Source organism: Salvelinus sp. IW2-2015, linkage group LG2, assembly GCF_002910315.2.
Source record: "Salvelinus sp. IW2-2015 linkage group LG2, ASM291031v2, whole genome shotgun sequence".
In the NCBI taxonomy this organism is placed as follows: Eukaryota; Metazoa; Chordata; class Actinopteri; order Salmoniformes; family Salmonidae; genus Salvelinus; species Salvelinus sp. IW2-2015.
This window is the reverse complement of record NC_036839.1, coordinates 9,558,306-9,577,433: the sequence shown is the minus strand read 5'-3', so window position 1 is coordinate 9,577,433 and position 19,128 is coordinate 9,558,306. Positions and strand designations below refer to the sequence as shown.

The following is a 19,128-nucleotide window of genomic DNA, read 5'->3' as shown; positions in this document are numbered from 1 at the left end:
TTTGACACTAGAATCACTGTTTCTGACTCATATACAGTAGATACCACATCAAAGGAATTTGTTTCTTTTTAAAGGCAGTCACTCTTTAAGTTTAGAATAACTTTGGGATATACTCTCAAGATCAATAACAGATACTATTCAAATAAACTAAAAGTCCAGACAGGGATGCACCAGTTAGGGCCAACGATTGATCGCTTTCTTTTAATATGATATTTATGAAGTATTTATCTGGGTGATTATACCTATTCATGATTSAAATGGTAATGTTCTATTTTTTTWTTTTTTTTGAAAGACAAGGAATTATCAAAGGGAAGCTTAAAATCATCTTACACAAGTACTGTTTGTTCAATTCTGGTACTGCCTGTTTATATAGGGCAAAAATGATCGACTCGCTGCAATTTGGCTGCTGATGAAGCTCACTGTCGACTGAAGAAGGCCTGGGGATATCTCTGTGCGGATTGCAAAAGCTACATGTCAACCTAGGGTTTGAGGCGCGACATGTTCTCACAGTGCAAGCAGCTCTTACCAAGGCAAAAATTAACCAAACTAGTACTGGATGCCAAGCTACTATTACAAGACAGGAAAGAGGGAGAGCTTTTTTCTCAGCTTGTGTGTTTAGATACGAATAGGTCTGTATGACTTTGCACATTAATAGTGCACATCTATTTACTTTGAAAGCATATCTCTCACATTCTTACACTTGACTTGGTAACTTCATCCTACACTAGGGAACTGAGAATGCATCACTGAGCCAGGATGCCKCAGTGGTGTTATCTGCTGCTGCACGCAAACAACAACATCTATGGAGGGAAAAAGAGTCGGGATGATGTGCATCAACAGTAAAGTTGCTGACTCATGACCAGATCCATTTTTTGCACTTTATTTTTTTAAACAAATGTACTCTTCTCATTTGTCATCACATTAAAGTCCCTTTTATTATTTTTTACTTTAGTTCTATATTGTTTTACAAATATTAAGTTATCCACAAAAATAAAATAACTTAGAAAATAACCAGGACCATCGAATATGAAAAATAATAAATTTATAACAAAACGCATATTGCTATGTTATATCCCCAAAATACACGTTCTCCAGAACAAAATGAATGTGCAAACTACTAATCTGCATCAAAATAATCTAACATTTTACCAGTAACATATTATGTGTTTTTTTAACACAGACCCAATGTATTTGCTCATAATAAATTACCCTAACTGACAAGTTCTTTGATAAAATGCATTTTGATATATTCTATGCAGAAATTCGATTTTCATAATAAAACACACAGCACAGGCAAACAATGGACCTATTAGCAAACAAGGATACACTGTAAAAACACCCACAAATCTAGTTGTTTCAACTAATTATTATTAAGTAACTGGTTCCACAGACTTTTTTCCATTTACTCAACTTTTCATTCCAAGTGTTACCTGAACAGAAAATGTATATATGGCCCAAACTAAGCTCCAACTTGAGAAAACTTATATGTTSATTCAACTAGACATTATTTAGGCATCTTAACTAAAAAAAAGTCTGTGCAACTGACAGTAATTTTAACATACATATTTGAAACATATAATTACATTGTGCATGTATATTTACAGAATTATTATATATTCACCTGGGATTTGAACTCTCAACCTCTTGGTTGATGGCATTCCAATCCTCTTGCTACACCACCATGTCTTTGTGAATTATCACTTAATCTGACTATTCTCTCATCGTTGATTCGATTGACTTATTTAAGTGATTTTTCTTTTTTTCTGTATTGTTGTCTGACGTTGGCGGAGCATATTACTCTGTTTTAATGTTACTCCTTAATCACTACGATAAATGTAATAGTTTTTCTTGAGTGTACTTTTAACAGAGCTGAGATTTACTCTGAAGTGCAAAGTGTAGCAGTACGGGTGAAATCAGTCGTTGACACAGACATGATGCCGTAGCAGGAAGATTAGCATGCCGTAAACCAAGAGGTTGTGAGTTCAGAGGACACGTTGAATATMAATTACTTTATAAACGAACATGCGCGAGGTAAGCATGTCTGTCAAATATGTACGTTGAAAACATTGTATGTTAAACACACTGTGTCTGTTTAAATAGTTCCACAGCTGTTTTTTTTTAGGTAAGATGCCCAAATAATAATTTCTAGTTGAATGAACATATGAGACAATTTAAGCAAACACATCATTTTAACATGACTGGATTTTTGCCTAGGTTTTCTCACGTTGGAGCTAAGTTTGGGCCCAACTAAAAATGTTAACCCTTTAACCGAAAAGGTGTGTAAACACACAAAGAAAAGCTGTGGTACCAGCTACTTAATAATATTTAGTTGAAACAACAATATTTTTATTTTATTTATTTTTTTACAGTGTATAGACAACCATATATTTGCATTGAGTTTTAGGTTTGGAAGGACTTACATCAACCATTCATCTGTACAAACTTTAATGGTGGTTTACAGCTAACTTAATTGGGGACAGTTAGAAATGTACTGGGGGTGGGGGTCTGGTCCAACTTGAGGTGTCATAGGAAAAATAAATCGCCCCCCTCCGCAACATTTGAAATATTTTCCCACAAACCTCCCCCTGTACTGTAAAATAAAATGTACACCCCCGCACAGAATTAACAAAAAATTGTGTTTATGACCAAAATCACAATATCTGTGTTTATAAAACATGGCTATCGACTTTGCCACTTCTGCATGCTTTTGTGGCACAGTCGGTGCCACGCAGGGCTACGGGCCAGAATGTTGAGGGTTTGACGACCACCTTGGACAGCTAACTCTCCCTGCCTGTTCCATTAGACCTACACTACGATCAGAGCCGGCTGCAGACAATCATCAGCTAGGGGGAAATCCAATTTTCAAGATGTTGATGCTATATTTATAATTCTATATATATAAAAACATGTTTTTCACCAACAGGTTTCTGTACCAATGCACCACAACCAATAAACAAAGTAGACCAACTTCATGGTTTGCGTTTTTAACACCACAATCTGCAGTTTGGATGCTGGAATTATATTTTGGACGAATGTGCGCAAGTAGCCTAAAGGAGGCTTTTGAAGTAGCCTAACCAGATTAAAACATTGTGACCGGTTGTGTTTATGCCACACATAAAAGGTAATACATTTTAACAGTGAAATMACAAATATTTAGGCTATATTGAAGCGTTAGGTTCTAGGTGCGCGAGGAATAGTCGCTCAGATCGGAGAGAAGGCAGAGCAGTGTTAAAGGGACACGTTGGGATTTTGGCAATGAGGCTCTTTATATACTTCCCCAGAGTCAGACGAACCTCGTGGATACCATTTTGTATGTCTCTGTGTCCAGTTTGAAGGAAGTTAAAGGTCGTTTTGCGAGCCAATGCTAACTAGCGTTAGCACAATGACTGGAAGTCTATCCCGAAGTATCCTTTTAAGCTTTCCTGAATAACTGGGCCTGCTGGGAGCATATGTGGCTCCAATATTATAAGACAACTTGAGAGAACTGATCCAAATGAAATTAATGGAATGAAATGTTCAAATAATAGGTATTTTTCAAATMACATTTTCATTGCAGTTTATAGCCTAGAGTAGAATTTTGTACTCACTTGAAAACAATAATGCAATTATTCATTGGATTGTGGTGTTGTAGGCTAGTCTAGGAAGGGTAATTGTATTGTTCCTAAACAAGATCAATGCGGGAGCTTTTAGAGTTGCGTGTCTCATGTCTTCACTGTTCTTTCATGCACCTGGCGTCTCCTCTTATATTGAAAATTGGTGCTGATTTGAATGATGTTATGTGTGGTATGATTGCTACTTAGCATATATCAGATCTGGATAAATCTATCCGCAGGTTAACATTTTCTGTCATGAATCTTGTTCTGGACTTAGCTCTGCACTAGCTAGCACAGCCACAAAGTCATAAAATCTGATTTTAAACCTAACCCTAAACTTAACCCTAACCTTAACTACACTAACTCTAACTCTAACCTAAAATTAAGACCAAAAAGCATTTTTCTTCATACATTTTTACAATATAGCCAATTTTGACTTTGCAGCTGGCCAATCTAACGGGACATCACTCAGTTCTGCCTTCAGGACAAGACAATATACGTCAACCTGCAAACGATCCACCTACCACTATTGTCACTATGAATGGTGGATAGATAGCAGTATAGACAGTTAGACTGGTAGACTATATCGACCTGTGGTATAATTAACGTGCGGAAAAGCGTAGTGCAWAAGGGAAGTACCAAAACACCTTGATAGGGGAAGCACAAGCAGATGAGGACATTTGGCTAGGATGGAAGAAATCATAAATTAAAATCTGCAAAAGGGCGAATGTAAACCAGAGAAAAAACGCACTATACCCACCCCTGTGCCCAATAGAAAAACGCCCCTCCCCTATTTTGGACCACAACCCAGTCAATTTCTAACTGTCCATTGAGTCAAACCTATGAGATAACGGTAGTGCTTTATAACATTGACTAGTAGTGTGAAGGCAGGGCTATAGATGACCCGATTTTACATAGACCAACCAACTGGCCCAGTCTTTTCATTGTTTCAGCCTTCCAGACATGAATCAGCTCCACCATTGCCCTCGGGCTGTTTCTCATGTCCATTCTGTGTACTGTAACTACTCATGTCTCTATCGCTTGATCCTCTGATCCTCTGTCTTCACAGCTCCATCCATGCAAGAGAACACCTGCAACAGTCAACACTCTAGTCCACATTTCCTGTTTTTTAACCAGTATGGACAAATGTACTGTTGTGAGGGACACGGTAGCCATTTTGCAGAGTGACATCTAGAATTGCCACATTTTGTAACCTGAAACATTACAAAACATTTGAAATMAGTTGGCATGGTTAACCTGTCGCTCTGCGTATAGCAAGAGTAGATGTAACATTCTGGAACAATCTCTAGCTTTTCCCAACTGCTGCTTGTCTTCTTCTTCTTAAATTACCGGAATCCCATGCAGTTGTTTTAGTCTAGAGATAACAAAATCCGCCATTTGTCATTTTCGAGGAAGCCTTGTTTAAATAAATGAGTGCTCAGTTATCAATATTATTCAAAGTATTTCACTATCTTTAATCTAATTTATCCTAAAAACACTTTCTGAGATGAAAGGCAGTGCAGATCCAGAGTCTCTGAACTATGTTGGTTGGACACATGCTGTGCACACATTGATTGTACACCTCTTTGAACTGGCTATATTCCAGTCTTGTTTTCGTGCGATCCATTCTACTAATGGAAATGGCAGTCCATTGCAAAGGGAAGGGGTGCATTGCAGTCTTTCTCTGTTTAAAAAAAAAGGTAGGTATATTATTACATTTCTGCATTTCTTCATTTGCAGACACTGACCCACTCTGTTATTCGACACTCTTCGCAGACCACGTAACAGCACCAGTGGAACTTGCAATTGCATCGTTCACTGCGGGTCTGCTGTAAAATGTTATGGCCTCGCCCGCAGCAGAGGCTTTCACAGTTGTCCATTTCGTGACTCGTCTTGTTACAGATCCTCCCTTGCGTTCCGGCCGAGTCGGACCGCAGATCCCTCTCGCAGAAGTCCGGGGACTTCTCAAAGTAGACCAGCTCGTTGAGTCGTCTGTGTGTGGGGTGGTGGGCGTGCTCCAGCTGGCCTGTGTTCCTGTTGTGGGCTTTGATGAGGGTGGCTGTGTGGAAACGCTCCTTGAGCAGRGAGCCTACCACCCTGAACTCCGGTGTGACTTGCCAGCAAGTCTTCAGCTGGCAGCTTCCTGATGTCCCGTGACATTTGCATTTCCGTCTCATGTGGTTCATCACCACCTGCACAGAGGGGAACAGGGAACTGCATGTTAACATCCTCCTGCATCCCATCCTGTAGTAGGACACATGTTCACTCATCAAATTAGGCAAGTGAACTAGACTGTGATTAGACTCCTTTTTCATTCTACAACTGGTAACATTTAGGACTTATAATTGTCACTAAAGTAATTGGCTTGACTGTTCTGCAATAATGTTCAACAGAAATAAACTTTATTTACACAATTTCTCACTCTAAGGTGGTGGAACTCCCTTCCACTTGATCCTGGACCCCTCTCCCAAAATGAGGTGTGTGTGTGCTTCATATTGCTGAGTAACCAATTAGGCATAAAAAAATGACAGGCATCACAAATATGGAGGTAGAGTAGCACTAGCCTAATATTGAGCAGTTTTGCGTGGAATAACTGACTCGCCGAAGCTGTACTGCAGTAGCGTTCTTTCATGACAATGTCAAGTTCACATCCCGACTGAGGATGTCCCTCCGACACTCCCAGACCTCCCATTCTCTCAACAACGCACTCATCTGTCAGCCTGAGTTATAAACTTTTAGATCCAATTACCAACAGGAAAAGGGGCCACCCTCAGCACTGACAGATGCTCCTTACACCCACCCCTATCAACAGCACGAGCACAAACACACACCTTCAGCACTCACACATTCTACTCTCTCCTAGGCCTCTACCCAGCTGCCCTGGGACACACACACACATGAAGACGATTGAAAACAAGTTTAGTCTGCTGAAAGCCAGAGGATTTACGTTTCTACTAGTACAGTATGTGAGTCACGGCTGAAACGAGCTGGGGTGAAACTGGACTATTTAATGTGCTGGCTTCTCTGTCTTTGTTTTGAGATAGAATCTYCTGAAGAGCGAGGAGATCCCGAAACGTGTTTTCCCTTTGGATAGAAACGAGTTGAAACCCACTTTATTATTCAGCTGTGTTCTGATCCATTAAACAGAGCATTCTGACGATTTGAGCCGAGGACATGGTCGTAGCCACTCTAAGACTAAAGGTCATTTTGAACAGTTGCCAAAGCAGATATACTTTGTGAAGAAGCAGGAATTTTTTTAAGGCATGGGTTTGTGTGCTGTGGGTTTCCATTTCAGGGCCTCTTGTAGGTGTTCCCATTGAATAGAGAGAAAGTGCTATTCTGTGTGAATGAGAGTTGGAGAGTGATAAATTGACCCACTTGAACCATCCATTAGGAATGATACGGAAAGAGAAACAACACCTGATCTCACTGGGGCCAAAGCTAACAACTATTGATCACAGCCCATTCAGACCAAATATCACAAACCTGGCTAAATACTTTAATGCTTTGTTTTTACATCAGCGCATTGCGTCCCTGAACTGCATCCTTCTGGCTTTATACACACCCTGTAATTACACAACAGTAACCCACTTAACCCGTTAGATACACACTGAACTGGCCGGTCTAATTGTATCCCTACTGTAGTTTTTTTTAATGAATTCTCACAATCAACTGTCTATCTAGTAAGATTTGTTAACTGAAACCAAAACGGGTATAAAACCTCAGCGCTGTTCACAGTTTTGGGAATGGGACCTGCCTGCTCATGCCATAAGTGGCCCGACATGACATGAGTGCTGTGATGATGATCAGATCAGCAAGCTTGTTCCCTTTACTCCACGCCGTGTCCAACCACGCACCTGGGAGCATGAGCTGAGTTCACGTGCTGACTGACGAGAGACGCTGACAGTGATTTAAAGAGCCCTTTTGGATACGGAACTGACTGACTGTGTTTTAGAATCTCACTCATAGGACCAGCGGCTAGACAAGCCTGGAGGGGAGAACAGAGATCAGAGTACAGGAACTGTCTGATGCTCATATCTGTGTCTGCCATCCACTGATTAGCAACTCCTAAGTCCCAAATGGCGCCCTACTCCCTATATAGTGCGCTACTTTTGACCAAAGCCGTATGGCCTATGGCAGGTATACTAAAGTACAATTTGAAAAAGTGAGGTCACAAATATTTCCAAGGTGGCAAAGGTCCGGATGGATATTGTCGTTTATCGGCGTAGTAACAAACCCCCTCCTTGCGACCCATGCGACCCCAAACTGTTCAAACTGTTCCCACCCCCTCTTTTTGGCAGAGAGAACATTTTGCAATTTTAGAGCTCATTCCCTGCAATTCTACACATTTTGTCATGGGGCGGAGAGAACATTTTGCAGTTTAAAAGTACATTTTCTGCAATTCTCCACAGGCTCAGAGACAGTTTCTATCTACAAGCCATCGCAGTGCTGAACACTTGAACTGGACTGACCACCTGCACTGACCCTCCACACTTTAGTACACATGCACTCACTCACGCACACACCCACACAGATATACACTCATCCACACACACACGCACCAGTAGAGGCTGCTGAAGGGAGAACGGCTCAYAATAATTTCTGGAACGGAGCAAATGGAATGGCATCAAACACATGGAAACCATGTGTTTTATGTATTTGATACCGCTCCACTAATTCCACTCCAGTCATTACCACGAGCCTGTCCTCCCTAATTAAAGTGCCACCAACCTCCTGTGACACACACACACACACACATATACATTCATGCTACACATCACAACTGTTCCTACCAGACTCCCCCTTCCCCAAAACAAGTGTAAATATTGGACTATAAATTGTGCATTCCTGTGGGGGTACCCGCGGTCCGTATTGAACCCGTGCTGGGTCCGGATACGGACCGCGGTCCGCCAGTTGAGTATTGCTGGCCTARAGTGTATAGGGATGCCATTTGGAATGCAACCTAGCCTAACACTGGTCTCATTACTGACGCTCACTGCTAASACTGCCTGTCTTGTACAGGTCTCACTCTATAGCAGGGTTCCCCAATAGGTGGTACGCAGGTGATTTTATTTAATTAAAACATATTGGACATAAAAGACAGTAAACTTTTTCCAAATGTTGTTGTGTTAGAGCCTGAATTTAAAATTGATAAAATGTATATTTTTTGGGGTCACTGGCCTACACACAATACCCAATAATATCAAAGTGGAATTATTATAAATATTTTTGGGGGACAAATTAATWAAAAATGAAAAAGCAAATTGGTTTAACAAGTCAAATAATAAGTTGCATGGACTCATGGATGTCTTCCAATGCCTCGCAAAGAAGTGCACCTATTGGTAGTTGAGTAAAAAAAGCAGACATTGAAATTCCCTTTGAGCATGGTGAAGTTATTACTTACACTTTGGATGGTGTAACAATACACCCAGTCGCTACAAAGCTACAGGTGTCCTTCCTAAATCAATTGCCAGAGAGGAAGGAAACCGCTCAAGGATTTCATCATGAGGCCAATGGTGACTTTAACAGTTACAGAGTTTAATGGCTGAGATAGAAAACTGAGGATGGATCAACAACATTGTAGTTARTCCACAATACTAGCATAATTMACAGAATATATAGAAGGAAGCCTATAAAGAATACAAATATTCCAAAACATGTTTGCAACAAGACACTCAAGTAGCACTGCAAAAAATATGGTAAAAATGTTTACTTTTTTGTCCTGAATACAAAGTATTATGTTTGGGGCAAATCCAATACAACGCATTACTACTCTCCATATTTTCAAGCATGGTGGTGGCTGCATCATGTTATGGGTATGCTTGTAATTATTAAGGACTGGGGAGTTTTTCAGGATAAAAACATTTACAGAATGGAGCTACAGAGGCAAAATCCTAGAGGAAAACCTAGTTCAGTTGCTTTTCACCAGACACTGGGAGATGAAGTCACCATCCAGCAGGAAAATAACCTAAAAGTCCAAATCTACACTAGAGTGGCTTGCCAAGAAGACAGTAAATGTTCCTGAGTGGCCGAGTTACAGTTTTGACTTAAATCTGCTTGACAATCAACGACAAAACCTGAAAAGATCTGCCGGCAAAGATCGACAATCAATTTGACATAGCTTGAAGAATTTAGAAAATAATCATGTGCAAGTGTTGCACCATCCAGATGTGGAAAGCTCTTAGCGACTTACACAGAAAGACTCACAGCTGTAATCGCTGCCAAAGGTGATTCTAACATGTACAGTATTGACTCAGGAGTTGAATACTTATCTATTCAAGATATATTTGTGTTTTATTTTTCATTATTTGTTTTAATAAATGTTTGACTTTTTCTTCAACTTTGACATTATTTTATGAGTATTCTGTGTAGATCGTTGACAAAAAAATGACAATGAAATCCATTTTAATTCATATATGTAACACAACAAAATGTGGAGAAAGTCAAGGGGTAAGAATATTTTGTGAAGGAWCTGTATCTGTTTGGGATTCTTGCTGTCAATTTGCGGTGTACAAATGATTTATAACAATGTTCCGCCCCTCCGACTCCGCTCAAGGAAAAATCGTCCCAAGGCTGAATTTAATTGGGGACCCCTGCTCTAAATTATATTCACACAATAATCCATCATGTTTACAACAGATACTATATTATACATGGTAATCACTGTCAGATGATATAAACAAACAATACATACAGTATAGCAATACCAAAGGCTGCTACCTCTATTACAACTGTATCATCTTAGGAAAAAAATATAAAACGATTCTTTGGCTGTCCCCATGGGAGAACCCTTTGAAGAAACCATTCTGGGTTCCAGGTAGAACCTCTTTTTCGTTTCATGTCGAATCCTTTCCACATTAGGTTCTACCTGGAACCCAAAAMGGTTCTTCAAAGGGTTCTCCCATGGGGACAGCCAAATAAAAAAAATATCCTAGTGTATCGCCTTGATTTGAATGCCCTCTTATATGAGGAAACATTAACGTCCAACTACACATGGTCATATCCTCCAAAGGCGTCTATCTCAGGCCTTTGACTGTCTGTCTCACTGAAAAGTGTGTGTTACATATGTAGGTCTTATAAACTAACACTTTAGTTATGCAAAGAAAAAAACATGTACTTTGAAGTATTTGCCCCCAAATTCATTGTCAGACCACCGTTAGAAACACACATCTGGGCTGTTTTAATTGGGGAAGAGTGAGACAGACTCCTCTATAAACCAGCCTCAGACGAAGATCAAATAAGACATATTGGTAGCAGAGTAGGACCACAGGCAATACTAGGTATTACATAGTCTACAGAGCACTCAAATGCTTCACTATGTCTCTGTCCCAAATACAGTGCAGGACCCTGGTCAAAAGTAGTGCACTTTATAGGGAATAGAGTACCATTTGTGACACAAGCCTTGCTCCTTCCTTTATCAAATGCTGTGTCTGTTTAATATTGTCATCATTCTTAATCCCCTTATTCCTGTCATCCTTATTGTGTCATTAAAAATGGGATTTAATAGTCTATTAAAATGTTATGACCTAAATGTCTTCTGTTGACTGTCTTACTTGTGAATTGTTACTGGTATGTTGTCTGTCTTCAATGGGATTAACAGTACGATAATGACTCAATGTTTAGCAAATATGACATTAAATTATGAAGTTAGCTACAACTACTAAGATATTTGTGCTAAATATATCTGTCCTGGAATCGTAAACAGCCATTTTTATGAAGTTATATCGCACACTGCTTTATGTCGTTCCATTCAAAGACATGTAACCGCAACCATAAAGGGATGTGAAGCCAACATTTTAAAGAATATAAACAAACCCACATSGTATTAAGTTTCAGCATCACTGATGCTGAAATCAAACACAAGTCATCAAAGAACGGTTAAGATGGAGACACGCAACAATTGACACTAAACAATCCTTTAATCTCAAAGCAATAAGGAGACCAAATGAGAACCTTCCACTACACACCAATCATGTGCAGGATTACTCTCTGTTAATTGTACACAACATTCACCGATCCAATTTGGCCTTCCTAGTAAAACTTTACCCATAACAGTTTCCACCTGCTGTGCTTTAAACATTTGTTCTGGAGGCCAATGGAATGCTCCCTCTCCTCAGATGATGCTGCATGCCTCTAATGGAGATCCAACAGGCAACCATTAAGGATTTACAAAGGCCAGACCAAAAAGTCACAATGCACACAGTCAATGTGTAATAAGCTCTGCTACATATTAGAGAGAGAGAGAGGAGAAAAAAGAGCATKATTAATCTAAATATACAACATAAAAGCAGAAAGATAATTGTCACCCACAGCACCAGCCGCTCAAACAAGCTATCCCGAAGGTATGAAGAAAGGCTCAGTTTGTGTTGTCATGAAATTACCTGCATTTACATGTAAATGTGTCCGTCTACGATCTTAGCACGTTGCTCGTACTCGTAGCTGTGAATACAGACATGCTATGTGAAATGATGTCAGCATTTGTGGTGGGTGTGCAGTTCCAATTGAGTGATTCCAATGAAAATATTGTTGAAAGGAATCTACTACCATTGCAAATGTCTCCATGTTGTCGACAGCCACTGTAAACATTTAATCATGCAGCGGGAACCTCAAAACTATGTTCCGATCAATCATGACATCATTATACACAAACATACTGCTGTGCAAGGGCGTAACTTTGTGTTGGATATTGGGGGGTAGGGGTCAGGTTCAGGGTCAATAGMGTTTCCCTCTAGGGGGGTCTGGGGGCAACTCACCCCGGGAGATTATTTTATATATATCTATATATATATAGTTGTGAAATTATTGTTTGAATTTTGAAGGTAGAATACATCCAAAAATGTCCTGATAATTTGGTCAATATACCCCAATCACAACTGAAACGCCAATATGTTTCTATTTTACTTTAAACTGTGTTGTTACTCTTCACGGTTCAGAAAATCACCACCACACCCCTTKTTTTTTTAACTACATTTAAATGTCAAAACCCATTATTCTATTTGTGTACCCTTCACCACGGGTCAGATCTTCAGTCTCAATTAACTTAAATACGCCAAATACCTGTTTTAGCMTGTCACTTCCAGAAATTCAATTCTGGCATATTGTTTTCCTATCTTTGGTATCCAGCTTTTCCTGGTGGATATGACACACGACAACATGGTTCAGTCTGCTTTGTGTCATTGTTGAGCACAGCCACGTCTTCACAACCAAATGACAACTAAATGAAATCAGAATGCAGGCAACAGCATTTGTTATATCACTTGGGATACATTCAGAATAGATGAGGAGTTGAACCGAATGTTCCAATCTGTGTGCAATGTAAATTGCTGTGCAATGTGCTTTACCAGACTGCCTTATAACTCAAATTCCAAATTTTCACCTGATCACCTGTTCATTCTCTTCCTGTGCCTCAACATGGGCTGTGCTCTCACTCTCTCTACTGACTGTCTCTGACCCCTGCCATGACAACCAAATTAATTCAGAATAAAAGGAACAACTGTTTTGTTATAGTAATTGGGCTACAATCAGCAAAGATGAGGAGTTGAACTGATAATGCCTTATAACTCAAATTCTCATCTGATGACCTGTTCGTCCTCTCCCTGCCTCAACATGGGTGGTGCTCTCCTTCTCTCACTCTCTCTATTGCCTGTCTTTGAACCCTGCTATAATCATATGACCAAATACCATTATCACATACAAAAATAGCTAGCCTTAACAATGATGGGGTTAGCTTATTTACATGAATTAGATTCTGCTTTTATTAGCTAAATTATTTATTTACTGTCTGGCAATAGGTATAGCTAGCTAGCTGACTACATAGTACCAGTCTATTATTAATGGTACAGTAGCTAGCTAGCTAGCTATGTAGCCATTCATTAATTTACTTACAGTCCTCTGCACTTCCCTCAAAAATCGTATGTCCTGCACTTTTCTCTTCTTTGGCATTGGCACCTCCATTAAGGGCACTAGCTATTTTTTCACTAGAGTGAACACTGACTACAGTTGAAAAGGGAAAGATCCAGATACTGTGGTGCTAGCTTTGGTACTAGCTTAACTAGCTAGCTAACGTTATCCTAGCTAAAATAGCCAACCTAACATTGCATCACTCGGTATAAAACAATTTTTACACAAAATGATGTCATAACCAATAATTCGCTAGTTACACAACAACATGGGAATACATTTATGAAATGTTCATGAACTTTTACTCAATTTAAACTTTCTAAACATTCATACATTGGAGCGCAAACACCACAAAGAGAAAGAGTGAGAGGGGAGTGTGCGATGCTGAGCTGTTACTGCAGACCAAAGAAATACAATGCAGACCGATGAAAAGGGAAATTAGGAGAAATTGCACATTTCTATTTTTCTTACAAGCAGTACTCAACTCTTTTTCCCTGAACCGGCCAGCTGCCTATGGGGACCAACCAAAATGGTATTTGGCAATGGGGGGGATCCAATCATAAAACGAGGAACTGAGTCACTGTTGTGCAAAGCAACATAAATCCAGTAGCTGCCTGGCGCTTTATAGTAGGGAAGTGTTTTCCAATCAATTAAACTCATCATGGTATATTATCGGGGGGGGGGGGGGGGGGGGTAAATTGACTTGTTACTAATATTGGTGGGGGTCACGATCCCCCTTACCCCGCAAGTTACGCACCTGCTGCTGCGAAGTAAATTTTGCTAAACGTTTGTTTAAAATTAAGAAAAGAGAAATTAGTCAGAATGAGAAGGATGTGCTTTTAATTATATATATTTTTAAAACTTTTCTCCCCTGATAAACGTCTCTGAAATCTGTATTTGTGGGGAAGGAAGGGCGAATCTCTTTACTTTCCGCCCTGTTTGATGTCTAAAATCTTTTGCTGGGTTTAAACATCTGTTTCCAAACAGCCAGCAGCCACTAATTAGAGCTTTTAACAAGACTGAACGTCGTGAGAACCAGAGGGTGGGCATGAGGCGACATGTATACACCATTTTTTTAGGGGAGGTGTTGGGGGAGGTGGTAGAGGGTATGAGGTATTATTTGAGACCTCACCTGTCAMTGTTTTTGTTTTGATTTGGGGGGCTTTCTGCTCTGTTTGAAGAAATCAAGGCACTGCCCTGGCTGCATTTATCTAACGATGCACCACTCCCTGAGTCATACTGTACCTCTGATGTCTCTGTACACTACTTCAGTATATAACATTTACACCTTCAATTGTTTTCTTCTCCCAGTGTAGAACTCATTAAAGCATTGATATTTTGAGGTGTGCTAAGAAAACTGCACTCCACACGCCCAGAGCATTGTGCAACCTGATCTGAGAGACGACTAGCAGATGCACAGACTCTGCAGCATTCAACGCTGGTCAAATCTGTGTCAAAACACAGCTCAGATACTCTACACTTGAGTTCATTGACACGGTTCACAATAAACTCAATTCCAACTAGATGTAATAGAGCTTTACAGAAATACATTTGAAGATACAGCTCCTTTAAATGACACAGTGCAACTGCTGATTGACGCTCTTGTGAATCTACTTGTAATGGAAGTTTTTGTTTCAAACTCATGTATGTTAATAGTGCCGGTTTTCTTGGCTCTCCTTGTGATCCAAGAAGCTGTCTCCAAAAAGCGGTTTTGACAGTTTCAGAGCATTTCCCAGTAGCAGCAGGTAATGTTTCTAACACAATCAGCTACTGTTGCCAAATAGGCCTCCTGGCAAAAGCAGAGCTTCAATGTMCCCAAACTATGAAATCTTCCCTGCAACATTTCACCCTGAGTGTCGAATATATCAAAAGTCAGTAGCTAGCTATGCCTTTCTATCTTCCCTATGTTGATAGATTTGTGTCAAAACACTGCAGCCTCCTAAAACCAAAGGGTTTTATATATAAAGGGATTTATGCTATGCTATGGACAAACTCATGGGTCACTGTGTAGGGCCGAGCATGGCTTTATCATGCTGCACATGAGAAGCATMACTATCATCTGAGGCTCTCTATCRATCTTTRTCTCCCTGCTTCGCTWAGTAACTCCACAAGTGTGTTTTGTCTGAATAATCAAGGAAACCAGAAGTAACTGATGGAAAGATACAAGACCGAATTACTGAGGAGGAAGCGTAGAACAATGAGCAATTTACTACTCCTTTTGTTTATGGCAACAGTGCTGCCTGGGAGCATACAGAACTTATTGCTGTCATTTAAATATCAGTGTCCAGTGCATCAATAGTAGCAATAGGTAGTAGAAGTAGTAATATTACTAGTATTAGTAGTTGTAGTAATAGTAGTAGTAGTAGTAGTAGTAGTAGTACTAGTAGCTGCAGTAGTAGTAGTAGTAGTTGTTGTTGTTGTAATAGTGTAGAAGGAGTAGTAGTAGTAGTAGTAGTAGTAGTAGTAGTTGTAGTAGTAGTTGTTATTGTTGTTGTTGTAGACCTACAGAATGTCAGGAACAACAGAACCTCTTGCTCCCAGAGGTGTGACAGATGGGGTTGGTGAGATAATGCAGCTTTCCTAAGACAACACAGAGGAAACCTTGCATACTGTGATAAGAGTCACTTCAGGGGCTGGCCCGCCCTACAAAGACACATTACCATGAAAGCAGGTAAAGAATGAGATGATTATGACTTGAATCCTAACAGTCACGTCATTTTGAGACACAGTGTCTGATTTTATTGGCCAGAAGTCAGTAGTTGACCTATCAATACAGATTATCACTGATTTCTCCACATGATGCAATTGCCTTGCGATGTGGTCTCTTTGAGTCAGGCTTCCAATCCCACTTTATTCTTAGTAATGTTTGTAATCTGGCTGTTACAATAACACCCAAGGACGCAGCTGCGTATTATGTTCGAAAGTGCTCATATCGTAGTAGTGTTTTGAAGATATCTATAAAAGGAAATTATTCACTATGAGTGAAATAAATATCATAGCTGACATTTATTGGCAAACAGATGTAATTACATTGTAAAATGAATGAATTGTCGTCACCACACGCTCAACTTCATGCATACATACATTTTCCTGTCATTCTTACGTTTCAAGCAAGATGCCCCCTTATGCTTGTTGTGGATGTCTTTGCCATAACTCCTGTTCAAGCGATTTGGATCTTGCAATTATGAATGCTTTATTTAATCAACGTTCTACTACGGGCTTTCCTGTGTAGCATGTGGCTAATAAAGAAGCTTTGGTTATGATGGCCATATAGCATTGGTCTGCGAATGCGAACAGTTTCCCTCAAAAAATTGGTTATACTTAACGCTAGTTTTCTTTGATTGATGTTGTGATAACATTAGTGATCAATTGGAATAATATAAATGTTGTATTCCATGGGGATTTCCCAGCCAATGGAGTTATTTCATGGACAATGCTTTGGTGTTGACAATGGTATTTATTGCTCTGGTGTAGGACAAAGTGGATGATTTGTGTCAGATTGTGGTTGCTCCAGAGATGAACAGAAGTAGCAGTATCAGGGAATTGGGTTATGGGTTAGTTCAGTATGTTTTATGAAGAAACAAAGAAGAGAAAGTGCCCATACCTTGAAGAGTATATATAATTTTTTAATATACAACAATTACTACATCCTACTCCTCCCTACTCCCTTCTACACTATTAAAACTACTACTACTACTACTACGACTACGACTACGACTACGACTACGACTTACGACTACTACTAATACTACCACTACTACTACTACTACTACTACTACTACTACTATCAACTACTTCAACTACTACTACTACTACTACTAATACTACTACTACAAACTACTACTAAATACTACTCTACTACTAATACTACACTACTCCTCCTATTCCTATTCCTCCCACTACACTATTACAAAAACAAACTACTACTACTACTACTGCTACTACTACGCCTACTACTAATACTGCCCACTACTACTACTACTAATAATTATTATTATTATAATACCACCTTACTACTACTACTACTACTACTACTACTCCCCTCCTACTCCTACTCCTCCGACTACACTATTTACAACAACAGCTACTACTACAATTACTACTAATACTACTACTGCTACTACTACTACTACTACAACTAAAACTACTACACTACTACTACTACTACTACTGCTACTACTACCACTACTACAACTAAAACTACTACTACTACTACTCCTACTCCAACTCCTACTCCAGCTACTACAATATTACAGCAACAACTACTACTCACTATATAATACTAATACTACCACTACTTCTACTACTACTACTACTACGCCTATTCTACTTCCTCTACTACACTATTACAACAACAACTACTACTACTACTACTACTGATACTACTACTACTACGCCTCCTTATACACTATTACAACAACAACTACAGCTACTACAAGTACAACTACTAATACTTCTACTACTACAATTACTAATACTCTACTCTTTTACACTATTACAACAATAAAAACTACTACTACTACTACTACTACTACTACTGCTACTACTACCACACTACAACTAAAAACTACTACTACTACTACTCCTCCTCCAACTCCTACTCCAGCTACTACAATATTACAGCAACTACTACTACTATAATACAATACTACCACTACTACTACTACTACTACTACTACCCTATTCCTACTCTCCTACTACACTATTACAACAACAACAATACTACTACTACTACTACTGATACTACTACTACTACGCCCCTTATACACTATTACAACAACAACTCAGCTACTACAAGTACAACTACTAATACTTCTTACTACTACTAATACTAATCATCCTACTCCTTTTACACTATTACAACAATAAAAACTACTACTACTACAGCTTCTACTACTACTAATTACTACTTCTATACTGCTACTAACTACTACAACTCCTTATACCCTATTACAACAACAACAACAACTACTACTACAAACTACTACTACTACTACTACTACTACTACTACTAACTACTTACTACCTTCTACACTATTTAACAACAAACAACAACTAATACTACTATACTACTCCTACTCCTTCTACACTATTACAACAACAACAACTACTACTACTACTACTACTACTACTACTCCTCACTATTACAACAACAAACTACTGCTTCTACTAATACACTACTACTAATAATAATAATAATACTCATTCTACCACTACTACTACTACCACTACTACTACTACTACTACTACTACTACTACTACTACCTTCTACACCATTACAACAAAAACTACAACTACTACTACTATCCTACTCATACTCCTTTTACACTATTACAACAACTACTACTACTACTACTACTACTACCACACTCCTTCTACACACTATTACAACAACAATAACACTACTTACACTACTACTACTACACTTATTCAACAACAACTACTACTACTATTTACAGCTGCTACTACTACTACTACTACTACTACTCCTTCTACACTATTACAACAACAACAACTACTACTACTACTACTACTCCTACTACTTCTACACTATTGCAACAACAACTACTACTACTATTACAGCTACTGCTACTACTACTACTTCTACTACTACTACTACAAACTACTATACTAT

At 39.2% G+C, this 19,128-nt stretch overlaps 1 protein-coding gene across 1 annotated transcript in view; it reads right to left on the bottom strand.

Moving 5' to 3' along the window:
* Nucleotides 1-882: 882 nt before the first annotated feature.
* Nucleotides 883-19,128, bottom strand: part of LOC111974092 (protein Wnt-10a-like) — a 28,972-nt gene continuing 10,726 nt past the window's right edge. The window contains exon 4 of the mRNA XM_024001639.3: nucleotides 883-5,785. Within this exon, the coding sequence (XP_023857407.1) occupies nucleotides 5,324-5,785 (462 nt within the window). The 3' untranslated portion in view covers nucleotides 883-5,323. The remainder of the gene's footprint in view (nucleotides 5,786-19,128) is intronic.